The 20560-nt window shown below is 33.0% G+C and overlaps 1 protein-coding gene and 1 long non-coding RNA gene across 3 annotated transcripts; one reads left to right on the forward strand and one right to left on the reverse strand.

Annotated features, from left to right (window-relative positions):
- Nucleotides 1–13415: 13415 nt before the first annotated feature.
- Nucleotides 13416–14777, reverse strand: LOC145121914 (uncharacterized). Its single transcript, XM_079057595.1, has 2 exons — nt 14243–14777; nt 13416–14101 (listed from the first exon to the last, which is right to left on the reverse strand). The coding sequence occupies exons 1-2, from the start codon at nt 14775–14777 to the stop codon at nt 13416–13418; spliced, it is 1221 nt and encodes a 406-aa protein (XP_078913721.1).
- Nucleotides 14778–15206: 429 nt separating this feature from the next.
- LOC145119122 (uncharacterized) lies at nt 15207–15975 on the forward strand. Of its 2 annotated transcripts, XR_013713689.1 has the most exons (4): nt 15207–15285; nt 15390–15502; nt 15587–15668; nt 15902–15975. It is a non-coding gene; the product is annotated as an uncharacterized LOC145119122 (long non-coding RNA). The 2 variants fall into 2 exon arrangements; XR_013713688.1 differs by having other exon boundaries at nt 15231–15502.
- The last annotated feature ends 4585 nt before the right edge of the window (nt 15976–20560 follow it).

Raw genomic sequence — 20560 nt, forward strand, 5'->3', positions numbered from 1 at the left:
CTTCACGGTTCTGGCAGTCCTTACAGAAAGCTCTAGGGACCAGGCTAGACATGAGTACGACCTACCATCCACAAACCGATGGGCAGAGCGAAAAAACTATTCAAACCTAGGAAGATATGCTAAGAGCTTGTGTTATTGACTTCGGTAAAGAGTGGGATACCCACTTACCACTTATTGAATTCTCGTACAACAATAGCTATCATACTAGCATCAAGGTCGCGCCATTTGAAGCTCTTTATCGTCGCAAGTGTAGATCACCACTGTACTGGGCTGAAGTGGGAGATACACAGTTAGCAAAAAGGTCAAGTCCCTAACAGCACCCTCACCGGCCCTGAAATCATAAAGGAAACTACGAAAAAGATTGTTCAAATTCGAGAAAGACTGAACGCATCTCGAGATCGACAAAAGAGCTACACCGATAAGCGACGCAAACCCTTGGAATTCCAGGTTAGGGACCGGGTGCTACTGAAGGTCCCACACCTCTTCACAAACTCTTGAAGTCCCGGTCAAAGTGCTAATGTCGGGACGAAATTCCTTCTAACGGAGGGATAACGTGACAACCGTCACTTTCTGGTCAAGACAAAGTCAAAGAAAGTTAACAAGTCAAACTGGTCAACTCGACTAGTACTAATATGATTAGGGATTTCTTTTTGGTTACTAATGTATGACTCTAAACCTTAAATGCAAAGTAACACTTGAAAGTTTCAAATGTTCAAAATTCTAAACCCTAATCAGAAGGAGGGAAGTAACAACTCTATAAAACACTATCACGTGCCCTTTGGGGGTGTATAACACTCAAAATGGGATGTAACTAAGCCTACAGTCTTTGAACTATGAAGAAAAACATTAATAAAGGCTCCCGACAAAGTCTCTCTCAATCTATCCTATTGTATCTATCTATCTCCCAAATCTCTCCAAGTATGTGAAATCTCTCCCAAATCTCTCCAAGTATGTGAAATATCTCCCAAATCTCTCCAAGTATGTGAAATCTCTCCCAAATCTCTCCAAGTATGTGAAATCTCTCCCAAATCTCTCCAAGCATGTGAAATCTCTCCCAAATCTCTCCAAGCATGTGAAATCTCTCCCAAATCTCTCCAAGTATGTGAAATCTCTCCTAAATCTCTTCAAGCATGTGAAATCTCTCCCAAATCTCTCCAAGTATGTGAAATCTCTCCAAGCATGTGAAATCTCTCCCAAATCTCTTCAAGCATGTGAAATCTCTCCCAAATCTCTCCAAGTATGTGAAATGGCTCCCAAATCTCTCCAAGTATGTGAAATCTCTCCCAAATCTCTCTATGTACCTTCCTCAGTCGAAAACAGCCCAAAACCAAAGGAGAAAACCTAAAGGAACCCTCTTGGTCCGGAACCCTCTTGGTCCGAAACCCTCTTAGTCTGGAACCGGACAATTTCGCATCTCCCTCAGCTTCGGACTCCTTCACTCCGGAGTACTCTTCCCTCGCACGTCTCAGAAGACCTCGCTCCGGAACCCTCGCAGGTTCGCTTCCTTCTCCCGGTTTTCGACCACTTTTGCGTTTTAAGCTCGTTTTCATGATTTACACGTGAGATTTTCACCCAAACTTATATTTTGACATATAAGACCATATATATTCATATTTTAATCACATTTTGGAGGAAATCTCAACTTAAGGACAATATCTAGTGGGTGAGATATTGAGATAGAGTGTTGATCTTTCCATGAAGTATGACTCAAGTTAACCCCCATACCCACATACGACAACCCTCAGTCACTATTCATCCATACCTAGTCAACTATTTGTCCTCTCACACCTCTCCTCCAGCTGGTATCTTGATCAAAAGTTGGAAACCCCCATCTCTCCTTCCACTTTACTCACTCTCTCACCAAGAAACAAACACTTCTCTCTCATTTCCCTCTCAAAGAACTCGAGACTCCAAGGCTGCCTTTGAGCTTCTCACCCTCATTCAGTAAGTATTCTCACCCTACATTGAACATTCTTCACTCCTTCACTCAGATTATGAATCTCTCATAACAAATGTCACCATAATTGTTCTTAGATCTTCAACTCTCCAAGCTCCTATCAAGTGTTCTTGACTTGGAAACCCTTTCTCTTCAGCATACATCTAAGGAAATCACTCAAGGTGAGTTCATACCCCTACATTTTCATGTTTTCTTCAAGTTTTAGGGGGGGGGGGATACAAGTTAATACACCAAAAACTTAACTAAATTCAAACAACAGCTTAATCAGAAAAGTTGAGTCCTATTCACAGACTGTTTTGACCATCTTAGACTTAATATCTTTCAAAACTGTTTAATATGTAAGTAGTTCAGGTTTATACCTTTCTAATGACTACTTGCACATCTCCATACGATTTGCCTACAATTTATGGTGATTTTCACAAAACTGCCTATCATTCAGAAACGAATTCGGACCGGTCTGTGAATATGAACGATTTCACACAAGTTAGAGACTTCTAAAAATCATAATAAAAATTATGAATAAACTACACACATTTTCTAAGCTCTCAGTGGTTACGAAATCAGTTTCCAACTTCGTATGATTTTTCTATGGTTTTTCTAACTCAGTGCAGAAAGGTTGAAAACTAGTTAACAGCTTACAACTTTCATAACACTTTGTAACATGTTGAGCAAAGTGTTTATCTTTGATGATTTCATATTTTACATGTGTTTTCTGTTAAGTTACATTTAAATAACATAAATTACTTACTGAATTGTAAGAGTCCTTTATCATTACAAATATACAAGGTGCAACATAAGAATTTTGGTTATGCTTTGCTAAACATACTACTTACTTAGAGAAAGGTTTTACACGCAATACAAACGAGTTTTTCATATGCTACATGATAAACTATAATAGGAATAGTTTATGGATTTCACATCACGAATTTATTACACAAAGGGTGATTTCACTTCCACCACGGAAAAGGTTTTACATTCAAACTATACGTAAACTCGTTAATGTAAGTTGTGAGATAATTCTTCAATTGTACTCTTAGAATACGGGTTAAAAATTTCCTGCAAGTTATAACCAAAGTCTCTTGTAGGGAGAGCGTGATAACTGTGTATAGATCTATATTGGGATTGACACCCCACACCTCGCTGCTAGCTACATCAGGACATGCAGGTCTACGGGTGACAAAAGTCATAGGATCTTGACGTCTGAAAAACGTTGTAGCAGGTTCATTCTAGTTATAGTATGGTTATAACGACTCACATAGGGAGTTAACAACATTTCAAGTTTACAGGGAAAATGCTACTTTAAAAAAGGGTTTTATCTATCTAAAACTACAAACATGTTATAAGTACAAAATACACACATACTCTCAGTCTTGGGATTTAAGACTACATGACTTTTATAAGGAAAATATTGGATTTTCTTGGGTACACATTACAATTACAAACACGTTATAAGTACAAAATACACACATACTCTCGGTCTTGGGAATTAAGACTACATGACTTTTATAAGGAAAATATTGGATTTTCTTGGGTACACATTACAATTACAAACATGTTATAAGTACAAAATACACACATACTCTCGGTCTTGGGATTTAAGACTACATGACTTTTTATAAGGAAAATAATGGATTTTTCTTGAAGTATACATTACCATTACAAAAAAAGGTTTTCAAACTCTACATCCAAAAGCTTATGAACTCACCAACTTAATTGTTGACACTTTTTCGAAATTACTTGTATTCTCAGGAAATCAGTGAAACAGGAAATCAACAGCTTTTGAGGATTGGACGTTGAATCGTCAAACATTTAATTTTTGTCATCATAGTGTAATTGATTTTGAAACATGTAAACTCATACTATGGTGTAACTCTTTCAATTATATTTATGATGATTGTATTTACTTTGAGCACTATTATACTCGTTGTTGTGATACTATACATGAAGTCCGCCACCCCCCGACGTTTCCGCCATCCTTGGTTTGGGGGTGTGACAAATCCGAATCGGCTACTAGCAAATACGAAATTCGAAGGCGACATCATAGTGAGATGTAATGATGAAGAAATCCACAAACTAATATCTCTAGTAGCCGGTAAGTATTGATGGGATCTAGGATATGTAACAATGTAGAAAAAAAATCCAAAGGGAATGACAACCCTATCAATCTAAAGTAATCCAAAAAATACGACTTTTAGTGAATAGCCGTCAACATACCTACTTTGGAATGAAGCATTCCGAATCACTTTTGTGCTCCTCATACAATTATGAACTCCTGTTAACATGACATCGGTCTTCAAAATCAATCATGAAGAAAATTTAGCTATAATGATCCAAAATCATCATGTAACGAAGTAAAAACCCGATTTTCAACCAAACTGGATCAAGAAGAACCGAAGTCGACTCAATAAAAGTACATAGTCATCGCAATAAATAAACTCCAATTTATTCTCATCAATACACCAATAATACTCAACTTAAATAAATATTTCTCAAGCTTCACAAAAAATCATGATTTTAAGAAATGTCAATCTTCTTTCGTGTAACCATACTAAATTCCCTCGACATGAGAATAAGCATGAAGCATTAAATCCGAAAAAGTCGAAAAATGGAAAATTTTAACGAATTCTTGAGTTTTCGAAATGCATTTGACTTGCGTCGGGATCCAATATGCACTGTTTATCTGAAACTATTTTATCAAAATTATTAGATCTGATCATCCTGAACATCAGCCTCAAAATATTAAACGTTTAGTGAAAATGCCCAAAACTAGCACTTCATTGAAACCTTAGGGAAAAAAGTGTAAATTTTTAGACTCTTCCCCATTTAACTATATCATCATCACGAAGCAATGCATGTATAAACCAGGTACGAAGCACGCACGATTTTAAGAAAAACAAAGCAAGTGATCAGTCCAAAGATGCATAATCGGAAGAATAGATTATGCAAAGCCTGAAGTGAAGTGTTGTTGGTATTTCCAGAAGTACATGTTGTTGGTATTACCCGAAGTACATGTTGTTAAGCCCGAAGAGATGAAATTACACAACCCGAGGAGAACGGATTTGATGAGTCACAATGAATGAATGAATATTGTTCTAACTTCAGGAATCAGGATGCATATGGGTGAACAAATCTTCAATTTTGACTTTTTCTTATAACTTTTGTTTGACTGTATTCAACAATCGATCACCAATTCACTACGAGCTCAGATTCTTCATATATAACAAGATTGGAATCACCAGAAACCTTTAATTCCAATCACTGACCAACGGAAATATAATCAGCTATTTGACACATCAGGTCTTCAAAACATTTATCAGTTCCACATTAATGAGACTGTTTATTCACTCTGGTAAATCAATTTTAATCATCCAATATTAATTTTGACATTTCATTTCCTTCTTAACAACTTCATTGGAATGATAATTAATAGAACTATTACATTTTATCTCAGGGTCTATTCTGTAAATATTTAGATTCATGAGGGTTAGATCTATAAATATGTAGAGGTCTTTAAAACAGATTTAATTAGACGTAAATTGCATTCTGTTCGTTGTACTCTGTAATTAGCTTTCAGAGCTTCATTATGTAAATCAATGGAGTTTTCATCAATTACTTCTCTTTCTTATCATATTAATCATATTGAAATGGTATCAGAGCGTATGATCCTTTGATCTTCGTTGTTTTTTTTCTTTTTTTTTCTCTTATCCTCGTTATAGATCTGAGTTCATCAAAATGGATTCAGTTCCGATTCAAAACTCGAATATACACAATGCTTCTTCATCCGTTCTTAATCCAAAAGGAAATGACAACACTATGTTTCTTGTTTCAAATCTCCTCACTGGAAATGAAAACTATATGCAGTGGAAATTCTCGATCAAACTAGCTCTCGGAGCTAAGAAGAAAACCGGATTTGTTGATGGAACCTTGAAACAACCAGAATCTGCTGGTACTGAACAAGATGAATGGATTAGCAATGATTGTATGGTCAGATCTTGGATTCTGAACGCAATTTCAAAAGAGATCGTCGGAGCCTTCATTTTCTTGACGACTGCAAGAGAATTGTGGCTTGAATTAGAAGAACACTTCGGAGAGAGCAATGGTCCGTTGATTTATCAATTGCAACGACAAATTGCTTCAATCAGTCAAGGTGATTCATCACTTTCAAAATATTATACCAATCTTAAACAGTTATGGGATCAATTGAATTCTCTTGTTCAAATTCCTTCATGTACATGTGGCTCTGCAAAAGCTATTTCTGATCATAACTCTTCTACACGATTGATGCAATTCCTTATGGGATTGAACGACACATGTGATAGTTTAAGAAACCAAATCTTGGTTCTAGATCCTCTTCCTAGTGTGTATAAAGCATATTCCATGGCAATCAGTGTTGAAAAACAAAGAGAAGTACAAATTAACTTTGCAAATCCTACTGAAGTTTCTGCAATGCTTGCTAGAACACCAAACTATAGCAACAATACCAAGAAGTCCTTCCAGACAAAGAACAAATTTGATCAAAAAGGAAAAATTAATTCTGATAAATACTGTGATCATTGCAAATCTGGTGGTCATACTAAGGATGCATGTTTCAAACTACATGGTTATCCTGATTGGTATAAAGAATTGAAAGAGAAAAAGAAGTTTGGGTCAAATTCTGCTCACATGGCCAATATATCATTTTATGCACAAAGTGAAAATCCTTTACATGAAGTTGGTGAAAATGTTCAAGCAACATCAGCAAATCCCAACAATGATGAGTCGTTGAACAATTTGTTTCAGCAATTCACCCAGTTCTTGAAGAACAACCAACATTCTGATACTCACTTTGCAAATTTGTCCCATTTTGGTGACTTTGCAGGTATGAATATTTCCTTATTCAATTCCATCAAAACTAGTCATTTTGATGTTGACACATGGATTCTGGATACTGGAGCAACTGCTCACATGTGTGCTCAACTTTCTTCTATTGGTCATCCAGTCCCTGTTTCCAATTATACCCCTATCTTTTTACCTGATGGTTCTATTAAATCTGTTACTCATACAGGTTTAATAACTCTTAACTCTAGAGTTGTACTAAAAAATGTATTATATGTGCCTCAATTCACATGTAATCTTCTTTCAGTGAAAGCATTAGCAACATCTGCTAACATTGCATTCACTTTTCTGCCTGTTTATTGTGTTTTACAGGACCTTCAAACTGCTAAAATCCTTGGCATTGGAAAGGTCATGGGCAATCTCTATGTTCTAAACAAGTTTAGTTTAGAGTCTGCAAACATAGAGTCCATTCTTAATTCTTGTAATCTTTCAAAGAATTTGAAATTCAACTTTTTTAATGTTGCTCATTTCAAGAATAAGGAATGTTATTCCATATGGCATAAGAGATTAGGCCATAGTTCTGAGTCTGTATTGATTCATTTGACTTTTATTCCTAAGAAATCTATTGACGAGTCACTTCCTTGTATTCCATGTCATCTTGCAAAACAACAAAGAATTCCATTTCATGTTAGTGACTCTTGTGTTGATTCTTCTTTTAAATTGATTCACGTGGATCTTTGGGGACCATATAGATCAAAAACTATCACAGGAGCATCATATTTCCTAACAATAGTTGACGATTTTTCTAGATCAACATGGACTTTCTTACTCATTGACAAAACTCAAGTTGTATTGACTTTGTCTAATTTCTTTGTATATGTCAAAAATCAATTCCTCACAACTGTCAAAATTATCAGAACTGATAATGGAAGTGAGTTCATCAATCACAATTGTCAAAACTTATTCTCTTCATTAGGAATAGTCCATCAAAGAACTGCTCCTTATTCACCTCAACAGAATGGAAGAGTTGAGAGAAAACACCAACATTTGTTACAAGTGGCAAGATCTTTGATGTTTTCTTCAAAATTACCAATCCATTTTTGGGGACATGCTATTTTGATGGCTACCTATATCATCAACATTACTCCTACACAAGTTTTAAATTGGTCAACTCCATACAAGAAGCTATACAATAAAGATCCTTCATATGATAATCTCAAGGTATTTGGTTGTCTCTGCTTTGCAACAAATACCATACCTCACAAAATGAAGTTTGAAAAAAGAGCTACAATGTGCTGTTTTATTGGTTACAATCATGGACAGAAGGCATACAAACTCTATGATTTACAAGACAAAAAGATAATTATGTCCAGAGATGTCATCTTTTATGAGTCATTGTTTCCTTACAAGAGCATAAAAGAAAATTCAAGTGGTGAAAAATTAGTCATTCCGAATGAAATTGAAGATTTTGAAGTGTGTGCAAATGATTTCATTCCAGCAAATGATTATAATCCATATGAGTTTGATCTTATTAATGAAGATGAACACTTCAACTTTCCAGAACAACAAGAAGGTGAAGAAGACATGTATGCTGAAGAAAATGATGTTGATAATGAAAATGACCAAAATGTTCCTGTAGCAGACAATCTTCGTTTTGGTTTAAGAGAAAGAAAGAAACCCTCTTGGCATAATGATTATATTATGCATTGTAACACTATTGATGCTACAACCTCAAATACCAAGAAATTCACATCTCCTCATTTTCCTCCTACATACCCTTATTACCATTCAGCTTTATTAACCCAAACACATAAAAGCCTCTTATCCACCATTTCTCAAATTCAAGAACCCACAAGTTATAATGAAGCCTGCAGAAATGAAGAATGGGTCAAAGCAATGAATAAAGAGTTAGACGCACTTGAAAACAAGCAGACATGGACTGTTATGCCCTTGCCACAAAACAAGAAAGCAATTGGTTCAAAATAGGTTTACAAAGTTAAACTTAATCCAGATGGGTCAGTTGAAAGGTATAAAGCAAGACTAGTTGCAAAAGGGTATAATCAAATTTATGGAATTGATTACCTTGATAGCTTTTCTCCTGTAGCTAAAGTGGTTACAGTTAGAATTTTATTGGCTTTATCTACATCAAGAGGCTGGTTATTAAATCAATTGGACATCAACAATGCTTTCTTGCATGGATTTCTAGATGAAGAGGTGTATCTACAACCTCCCCAAGGGTATGGAAAAGCGAAAAAAGGAGAGGTTTGCAAGCTCAACAAATCTCTCTATGGCTTGAAACAAGCAAGTAGACAATGGCATTTGGAATTCTGCAATAAGTTGTTGGAAATTGATTTTAAACAATCTTCACATGATCATTGTTTGTTCACAAAAGGTAAAGGCGAAACATTTGTGGCATTGGTCGTTTATGTTGATGATGTTCTAATCACTGGACCAAATAAGGAAGAAATTCACAAGGTCAAATATCATTTACATGCAGCATTCACAATTAAAGATTTGGGAGATGCAAGCTATTTTTTGGGTATTGAATTACTCAGAACTGAAAAAGGGATATATGTCAATCAAAGAAAATATGTATTGGACATATTATCTGAGACTGGATTAACAGGGGCGAAACCGGTATCAAGTCCAACAATCAAAAACATAAAATTGAGTACAGAAGGTGGGGAGACTTTGAAAGATCCGGAGAGATATAGGAAATTAGTTGGAAAACTTTTGTATCTCAATTTCACAAGGCCAGACATAAGTCATGATGTACAACAATTGAGCCAGTTCTTAAATACTCCAACCACGATACATTGGAAGGCTGCAATACATGTGTTAAAGTACTTGAAAAGTTGTCCCTCAAAGGGGTTGTTTTTTGAAGCAAATTCATCAATAAATAACATAGCTGCATTTAGTGACTCAGATTGGGCAAGTTGCAGTCAGTGATACAAGAAGATCATTAACAGGTTTTTGTATCTTCATTGGAAGTTCATTGGTGTCCTAGAAAACTAAAAAGCAGAAAACTGTATCAAAATCGTCCTGTGAAGCAGAATATAGAAGCTTAGCTGCAACCGTATGTGAACTCTTATGGATTAGTTACATCTTAAAGGATTTGAAGATTGAGTTGAAAATTCCGGTGGATTTATGGTGTGACAACAAAGCAGCAATACACATTACTAAGAATCCAATATTTCACGAAAGAACCAAGCACTTAGACATTGATTGTCACATTGTTCGTGATCAATTCAAACTTGGATTTGTTCTCCCAAAACATGTTTCAACAAAACAACAAACAGCGGATATTTTCACAAAAGGACTATGTGGGCCACAGTTTCAGTATTTGTTATCCAAGTTGAACCTCCAAGACATTCATGGAGGTACAACTTGAGGGGAGGATATTACATTTTATCTCAGGGTCTATTCTGTAAATATTTAGATTCATGAGGGTTAGATCTGTAAATATGTAGAGGTCGTTAAAACAGATTTAATTAGACGTAAATTTCATTCTCTTCGTTGTACTCTGTAATTAGCTTTCAGAGCTTCATTATGTAAATCAATGGAGTTTTCATCAATTACTTCTCTTTCTTATCATATTAATCATATTGAAAAGAACTAAACTTCATCTATATTTTTCAACATTAATCCTTAAGGAAACAACATCTTATCTACCCGTTTTCAGATCAAACGCAAATATCAACCAAAGTTTCTTGAGCTTTGATTGTACTTAAAAAATAATTATCCAAGTACATCTTGTTCATCATCAAAATCTCAATCATACCACTAATTATCGAACAACGAAATCAATTTCAGGTTCTCGACCTCAACATTTTTAAGATCAAAACATCAACAAAAAAAACTTTTATGTTGAAGTTTCTCAGCAAAACTTTTTGATTAATCTTCAAACCAATCAGAATAACAGTTGAATCTGATTCCAAATTGTTTAATCTCAAACTCACCTAGCAACATCAAAGAACATTAAGATATTATAAGCAGAGTGATATTGACAATAAGTTTGAATCCAAAATCAATTATTGTTTCAGCATGATATGGTTAAAACTCGATCGATTGCAAATTAGGAGAGATAAAATCAAATTTGGATGATTTACAAATCAAATCAAGTTTATACATATATTAAAGTGAAACATTGCATATATTAGGTTAACAACATGATGCAATCCATGAAAGTCACCGATCCAACAAAAATCTTGATTCAGATATTAAGCGTCGGAAAACACGAACGACATATACAAACAAAACATAAACATTAGAAAAACCAATCATGAAGGAATTTGGGCTACCATTGGATATGAACAATGTCAGATTAAAATTTTGGATTACACTTTTGACAAAATAAATTGGATCAAAATAATTTTAATAGATTTTGGGCTAATCTTTGGGCTTTGAACAATATAATTTTAAGATCTGAATAAAAAAGTCATTAACATGAAAATATGAAAACTATTATTATAAAAATTCAAACAAATACGAAATCGATCGAATTTTGTGAAATTGACAAATCGTGAACCATTCTATGAAATAATTACTTGAATCTTCATGGTTTGTGTAACGGCCCGAATTTTTTAACATCTAATCTAAAGGAAATATCAGATTTTTATCTACAATTTGCGGAATTATAAAATTAAAACACTTTAAAACCCATGTTAAATTAGCGGTTTACAATTTCGGTTGTTCAAAAAAAAATAGTGTTTTACAATAAAATCTTACATACAAATTAAAACAAGAAAAAGAAACCTAATGTATGTCCTTATGCTCATGTCTTCCTCACCGGCTGCAACCTGAACCTGCGAACGTGAAACATCTACTACATTAGACCGGTGAGTTATATTCTAATATGTTTCCATGTTTCATCTACTCTTTCCTTCTCTTATCTTCTTTCTCTTACTCTGCAAACTAACTCTTTTTCTAATATCATACACTACTATTCTTTCTTCTTTTATCTATCTCTTTTATCTTTCTTCTCTAAATCTTTCTTTTTACTATTTCTATGTCATCTACTATGTTTCTCATACTCTTTTTAGTCTCTTCTCTCACTCTTCTCTTGCTCTGCAGGTACTCTATCAGTCTATCTCTGTCTCTACCACTATATATTTTGTACTATATCCCTTCTCTACTATATCTCTTCTCTACTCTAATGCATTAGCATCTCGTTCTCATCTAAACGCGACGGTCACATTTCATACCATACTCTAATGGTACCACCAACCCACTATCATTATCAAACAATATTGTTATGTTAATTTTTACACATCATTTGAGCATATTTTCTTAATCATTTTCATGACATATTATGTATATTTAACATGCATTTAATACGTTTCATTACATCGGTAGTTTGGGAAAATTTAACTCGTTTAAACTTAAATTGTGCAGATTTATGTAAACGGGTCGGAACACAAGCACTACAGCTTGGGGGGCCGGAATCAAAACTTCATAATTGAACTATATTATAACATATCAAAACTTCATAATTAAATTATATTAACAAGTTTTATTTGGTTCAAAATAATGACATATCAAAAGTCTAAATAAAAAAACTAATATAAAGATTGTTACATTGTTAATCAAAGTGGAACGCGACGATCTTTTGCATTTTTAAAGTCTTCTATAATTGTCTCTAAACTAATCTTTTCAGCAAGTTCCCGTTCGAAGTGCAAAACCAATGAGTCATTTAAAAACTCGTCTTCCATTTTATTCTGTAACCTTGTTTTAATGAGGTTCATTGCTGAAAATGATCTCTTTGTTGTAGCAGTAGAAACTGGAAGAGTAAGTATGAGACTAGCTACTCTATAAATAAGATGAAAGTTTGCTACTCTTCTAGTCTTTATCAACCATTGACACAATTCTGACATAGATGTCAATAGTTTATAATCTGCATGTTGAACGACATCAATCTCATAATGTTGAAGTTGTATCTTCAAAACTACTGTCTCTTGTTCATTGAAATCTTCAGGATAAAACTTCTCTACTAACTTAATTATATCACCACTTCGAAAGTTGTTGAAAGTCGAAGCAACTCCGTTGAGCCATCGTTGAATCGATGATTGAGTTCCATTATTTGACAATTAATTGCTTCGAAAAATATATCCACTCGGTAATGATGTTCAAGTGTATGATTACTACACTCGTTACGAGCTCGAGCCCCTCTACTAAAGTATGGAGAAGAAATATCAGGGATATCAATGTTGCATTCCTGACAAAATGACATAACAAGAGAGAGCAAACCATCCTATCTTTCATCTTTCATTTTTTGTAAAAACAATTTGGTAGATGCAACTAGCCTCAATGTGTTACAAATATCTTGAGATTATCTTTGTAAAGCTTGACAAAGTAAATCAGTGATCTCCATTATTTCTTTCTCGAGATGAAGAATAAAAATGAACTCAAATGTAGTAATAGCCTCATATGCTGAATCTGCATCACCTTTGATTGAACCAGTGCCATCTTTAATAATTTTAAGTAAAACCTCACAAGTTGGACTAAACATTTTGATTAAGCTCGAAACTGATTTGAGGTGAGAACTCCATCTAGTATCACCAGCTCGTTGTAATGTACCAATTTGATTAAGACCTCTACCCGTCTCTAACTCATCAATAGAAATCTTATATGAAATTTCCTCGGCTTATGCATCTCTAAGTTGGTCGGCACGCTTGGAGGAAGCACCAATAACATTGACAACAAAAGATAATCGAGTAAAAAACTTCTGTAATGCAACAACTCCTCGTGAAGTGGCTATTAATGCTAATTGCAATCGATGGGCAAAACAATGAACATAATACGCATATGGACAATCATTTGAAATCAATGCTTGCAAACCCTTGAAATTACCTCGCATATTGTTTGCACCATCATACCCTTGCCCACGAATTGACTTAAGATCAAGATTATTATGTGACAATACATAATAAATTGCATTCTTAAGCGTTTGTGTTGTAGTGTTAGGTACATGAACAAGCCCAAAGAAACGCTCCATAACAAAGCCATCTTTATTTACAAATATCAAAACAATTGACATTTGTTCTTTATTAGACTGATCACGTGCTTCATCAATAACTAAACAAAATTTTCCACCATCAATCTCCGCACAAATCATCCTCTTCACCCTAGTTGATATAAGGTTTAGAACCTCTTTTTGAATTGACGGTGATATATATGATGCATATTTAGGAGCGGTACGAAACAATTCTTCCATCTCCGTGTTAAAATCGCCAATTGCCTTCAACATTTGACGAAAATTTCCTTTGTTTATGGAATCTAATCCTTCATCATGGCCTCTATATGCAACTCCTTGAAAGGCACACCAACGTACTGCATAAATAGTAGCTTTCAATCTTAATCTGTTATTTTTACGCTCTTCTTTTGTAAATGTCTCAAACACATTTCATATATCTTGCGCCTGGTTTAACAAATCATCACATGATTTTTGTGCAACGTTGTGAAAAGATGTACAATCAGTCCCTATGTGATGCAAAAAAGCACAACTTTTTCCACCAACTTTCTTCCAATTTTGAAATCCATCTATAGTAAATGCTTGTTGGCCGTAATGTCCCATTCCAGAAGGCTTGTTAAATAGAAAACACGGAAAACAAAACGCAACATCTAAGCTCTCTGAATATTCAAGCCAATGATATAACTTAAACCAAGAAGCTTGAAAACTACGTTTATGGGTTTCTGGTCCGGATTTTGGATATACAGAAAGTGTTTGTTGAAAGGGACCAAGATTAATATATGCTCGCCTAATAGTATCTCGTTGATTAACCGGATAATCATAAATTTGCTTACGCAAACCAGGATCTCGTTCCAGTGTGTTAAGATCTATTTCATTAATTTCAAGATGAGGTTTTTTGAAACGGCTATCAGTATTAGGAACATTGGGTGTGGGGGCATCTTCATCCAAAACGATCTCTGGTGGCTTTTCAGAATCTTGAACAGAACTTGGGTGTTTTCTTTTAAAAAACTCATCAATAGTTGATTGTTTTTTCATGTTGATATCCACTACAATAAACAAATGATTTTTTTATTTTAAAAAGATAATATAAAATATTTATGATATAAATTAGTTTCATATCAAAACTATATATATATATATATATATATATATATATATATATATATATATATATATATATATATATATCCCTAATCTAATAAATAAAAGCATTGTCGCCACGTGACAGTCAATTAGCCCTCCCTGATCGAATTATCCCGCCTATTTCATGCGAGTGGATTTCCGCTTATGTCCCTGCTGTTGAATACGTATATGGTTTTGAATTCTTGTAATCCCAATTGTTGATCTCCTTAGATCTCGCCGATTTCTAATTGACCCGATCATCTCAAATGCCTTTAATTTAGGAACCTGGTTGTATTTCCAAATGAATTCCGTAGGTTACTTTTTTCCTCTGTTCTTCAATATCAATTATTCGTATTCAGTCTCCATTCCTAATTTCAGTTGGATCGTCACTTTTTCTTCAACATCTCCTTAAATCGGAGATGTAAAATCTATATATCATTTTTTTATTTCTTCTGTATATCATTCCCTTTCCATCTTTATTTTAATTATCAAGCTTACATTGTCTTACATAAAATATCGATTCAGATGGATCCATTGAAAATTAGTTAAATCGATCGGAGGTTGTGTGAAGGTCGGAGCTCTCACAGATACATACACACTTAAGACAAAATAGGTTTTTGAGCGTATTCATGATTGAGGTGAATTTACCCATTCTTGATTTTTCTGTTTCCTTTGTTTTAGATTAAATCGTAATATAAGATCAATGGATGGATTTATTTCAGATTGGAGAACTTCAGGCAGACACCTTCTCGCCACCACCATCAAATGTCGGACATGGAAGGCGGCGAAAGGTAATCGAGTAAGGTACATGACCAATTTACATTTGTGATATCATCATGTATCGCCGGTTTTTCCCTTTCCTTCACTCACAACGGACTCTTCTCGCATCTACAACAAATGTCAAAGAAACCCCAATCTTTAATTTCTTTGTTGATACTTAGAGGTTTTTGTTATTTTGAGTGAGTGTAAGGATATTGGCTGAAAAACATATGGAGTCTGCTCTTTGTATATTCTGTAATTTTTTCCTCCCATTTCAGATGATTTTCATGCTCTTCAGTTGCAGCTGCTGAGGGATGCAAAGAATCAGGTGCATTTTGATACATTTTGTGGGTGTTTTGACCTAATTAGAGCTAATTGCTTTTATAAAATTAACAGATTCTGCAATTTTGTTGTTGGTTTTACTTTATCGGAGTGTTTTTTTTGGGATTGTATTGCTTTGATTTTCAATTGGGTATTTGGGTAATTCGTTGCATGTGTTGTTTTGAAGTTAGTTCGAAGTTGCTTCATTTTACCTAATTAGAACTGCCCTTTTTATAAAAGTTATATTAAAAAAAAACAAACATGGGTTCCATACGTATGCAGATTGCAGATTTATAATAGTGGTAGATGTATTACAAAGAGTGAATCTTATTTGGTTATTACAAAAGTGTTGGACATCTTATAATATAAAATGATAGCTATTAAGGATATATTTAATAAAGTTGTTAATCTACAATACATAGGACCTGTTCATTGAAGTTTCATAATTGTGTTAATGTGCATTCAGATTGTTGCTACAAGATGAATACAAATATTTGACAAAGTACGTGTGTATTAATGTGTAGACATGTTTGATATTATAGGGAATGATTTTTATTTTTATTTCTAAATAAACATTTTCTTGTAAATTATACACTTTTATTAAAGAAACTTATCATTGACAGCATTATATCATAAGTTACTTATGCACTTTTTAGTGAATATCTTTATTACGTAGAATTAGTTTTGAATTCAAAAAAAAATATATTTAAATGCAAAAAAGGGCATAATAATATCATTTTAAATTAACAAAAAAAAAAAAAAAACAAAATACTTCTGTTAAAAAGTTACTAATATCATTTTAAATTAACAAATATACATTTTCAGACAAAACACTTAATTTTGTATAAAAACAAATGTTTGTAAATCTATGAATGGTTATGTTTTTTTAAAGTTTTAATGTCGTTTTACTTTGTCAACCGTGTAACACACGGGTTATAACCTAGATATGAAATCATTCCGGTTTTGTTAACTTTATTCTTTCTGTCGCGAAAAGTATTTCTTCTTTATTGAAGCTGGATGTTTGTGAAATTTGATTGTGCTTTGATTCATTCAATAACCTGAATAACCTGAATGTTCTATTTAGATAATATAATTGACAACTGCAACTTTTACTTATCTCTCATGATTATCTCCTAAAAAGCTCACACTTTTGCTGTTAGTTTTCCAATAAGTATGTTTTCCTGGTCTGTTATGTCTCTAAGTAATTTATTTGCATGGTAACCGATTTAAACAACATAATTTGAACATAATTATGTTGATTGTTGTAGCTGCATATTTTTGGTTGTTTATCTTAGTAACATCTTGAAACGTTTGGATTGTTTCTCTTATTTTGAAAACTACTTAGCCATTGGTATTATATGTTTATATATGAATATTAGCAATGTACATTTACTTTGTTTTTTGCCCATATTAGTAATGTACTTCCATTATGTTACCCGTATAACATTGTACTTTAGCTTGTGAGTAAATATTATAAATTGTAAATATTTATTACATCTTTCTTATTTGTATAAATATACTAATTATTCAACAAAAATGTATATGAAGGGTGAACATCTATAATAACTCGGTCATAAGATTTGCTTGATGTATATGGAAATGATTCTTTTCTCAACTATCTAATATTTCTGCTTATCCCATCTATTGTACTTCCTTTCAAACGACTTGAATTTTTTAATATATGTTTGGTAACATCTTTTGTACCTATTTATTTTCATTCCGGTCGTATCCAGTTGCAAAATATTATTTTACAAATCATTTAAATACAAATTTGTTTGGGGCGGTTCTTTTATGATGTGATTTTGTCATCATATAGAAAAAATAATTTGATTTTTTTAGGGTAAATTTGAAAATAACAAGCTCTTTTTGAGTGTTTAGGTGGTTTTTGGTGTATACTTAATGGAATGAAAAGCAAACTATAATTTTTTATTTATAAAAATACACCATTAACCGTAAAGCTTCACTTAGAAAAACCTATATAAAGAATACTTTACAAATTTATGTTTACACTTACAAAGAAGTGTACAATTTATGATAAAATATCGTATTTTTGCACTAAAATTTCATTCTTTTTAGTAATCAAATTTTCCAAAACGAAATACCTTGTTAAAAGGTCTTAAGTCATGATTTTCTTAATAACTTTTTACTTTATACGACTCCAAAATAACTTACTTTTTAACATTAATATTTTGCAAAAAAACATTTTCATTTTGCAATATACTAGCAAATTTACAATGTAATTACGAAACATTGTTTTTTTTCTTACTTTTATGTTTTTGGTTATACGGAAATTTAAAAATTCTACAGTTATCTGTATTTGTTGAGTATATCTCTAAATGTAATGTAGATTTTATGTTTAACAAATTATAAGACCCAACAAGTTGTTTTATAATGCACCATTTATATATATATATATATATATATATATATATATATATATATATATATATATATATATATATATATATATTAGTCCAACCTATACTGATTTACAATTCCTAGGAATTTATATGCAAATAAATCAACATTTATTTTAGAATAATGAATAATAAACTAATACATATAATAAATCAACATAATAAATCAACATGAATAATAAGTTAATAAATATAAAATAATGTATACATATTACGTATATATTAATTCAATTTGTATATGTAATATCTTAATTCAATATATGTATGTCAGAGTCAGAAAATGTGTAGTCAATTCAAAATGCATAGTTTTTACTTTATTAATAAAGTATTGTCTATTTGCCTAGTGCCCTAATGTATAGACTATGATATATTCATATATATGATCGATTAATAGATGTATAAAGAAAAAGAAAGAAACGTATGTACATGGTAAAGTGAGAACGAAGACAATAGAGACTGAATAAGGTGCAGGCTCCGGCGACTGGAAAAGAGTACAAGACAGCAGTGGTCTTAACGGACGACAATGTTCTTCCGGTGAGTTTCGAGATATAGTATTATGGCGGCCGGAATAAACTTTGGATCGTAGGTTTAAACTTTTCAGTTTTCTTAAACCCAAACTTGGGTTAAATTGTTATAATTTGGATTAGATCGTTGGGTTTTTATAGATATTATGTTTTCTTATTTTATAGAATCCTAAATAAATAAGATTGGCTTTGATTTTGTTTGTGATCTTCCGATAATTTTGATACCGTTTATTCCTTCATATATATATATATATATATATATATATATATATATATATATATATATATATATATATATATATATCATGTATATTCACTTGATCTAGAAAACAGGGGAGGGGGGGGGGGGGGGCAAAGATGTCATTCTAATATATTTTTTTCCAACTATAATATCTGATTATGTATAACAGTCATTAGAAGACCTAAAATTGGGGAGGCCATGGCCTCCCCAGCCCCTAAGACGGTCCGCCACTGCGGGTAATGACATCTTCGAGGACTGATAGAAGTCACCTGGAAGGCCTTGCAACCGTGGTTGAAGTCACGTGACAACATACACGATAAAGCAATAAAACGAAGAGATTTAAAGATTTTTTTGGAAATTTGGCAGCAATGCACGGTCTTCGTAAAGTGATTGGATCGAGGGGAAAATATGGTCTGATCGAGCTGAAATTTTACAGAGGTCTTCCCAACTCATTGATCTTCAATCTGAACGGTGGAGATCGGATTCAGAAGAAGTTTAATGCACATTTTGGGCCTCATGAACAGCATCAACGAATCTGTCATATATGAAAAAAGGCAGCCCATGTTTGTAATTTAATATCGGCCCAATATCATGTATTGTGTCAGCCCAAAATATGTCAAAAGTGCACAACCATTTTAGTGATGTTTGGATGAATTTAAACAACACATAATCAACAGCCCAAATCATTAGTTTAGCCCAATATTAAGTCTAAAAAAAAAAGAACTCACGTTGCCAAGAAAAAAAAGGAGATCGACTTGAAGGTTTCTTTTGGCTTTCGGCATCAAAACACTCTTTTATTTTCCGTTTGTAAGTTTTATTTTTTTGTTGATTGTTTTGTAGCCGTCTTAAACGGCTAAATCATCGGCGACATTCAATTTATAATCATGTGATTGATTTTTGATTTGCTATTGAAGTTGTTGATTATGTTTCTTTTTCCTTTTTAATCATATGATTTCGGTTTACAACAATTTTCATTGTCTTGGTTCTTTTTGAACTTGATTACCTTAATAACGGTTTAGACGATTGAATTGTTATGTTGATTGTTTGGTTCCGTAATCGACCATTTAATTAACTTAAGTAACAAATAATACTATTGACTTCATAAGATATTGATTGACATTATGAAATCAATTGGTATAGTTGTTGGTTTACTAGATTATGAGAAAATCACTTGTGGTTCGTATATTTGTTTGAAAATTACTGTAATTTTCACATAATTATAGAGAGTTTGTTCGGTAATTATGTAGTGAATTAGTTCCAATTAAAAAACTTGTTTTAATTGGATGATTTTGTAACTTGGTTGAAAAGTTTGTAATCAAGTGCTAGACAAATATGATTTATTATTCGATAAGCTCATTAATTAGTCCGGTGAGCCTAAAAAGTGTTTAAGAAATTCTTGCAAAATCATAACTTATGATCATGTTTTTTTCCAAC

This window comes from Lactuca virosa, chromosome 6 (assembly GCF_052849685.1).
Source record: "Lactuca virosa cultivar CGN04683 chromosome 6, Lactuca_virosa_CGN04683_v6, whole genome shotgun sequence".
NCBI lineage: Eukaryota > Viridiplantae > Streptophyta > Magnoliopsida > Asterales > Asteraceae > Lactuca > Lactuca virosa.

Excerpts from the sequence above, each read along its gene's own strand:
- LOC145121914 (XM_079057595.1), bottom strand. The coding sequence starts at position 14,777 with ATGAAAAAACAATCAACTATTGATGAGTTTTTTAAAAGAAAACACCCA. Across the intron at positions 14,102-14,242 it reads GCATCACATAGGGACTGATT|TACGTTGGTGTGCCTTTCAA; the intron begins GTACATCTTTTC and ends CTATTTATGCAG.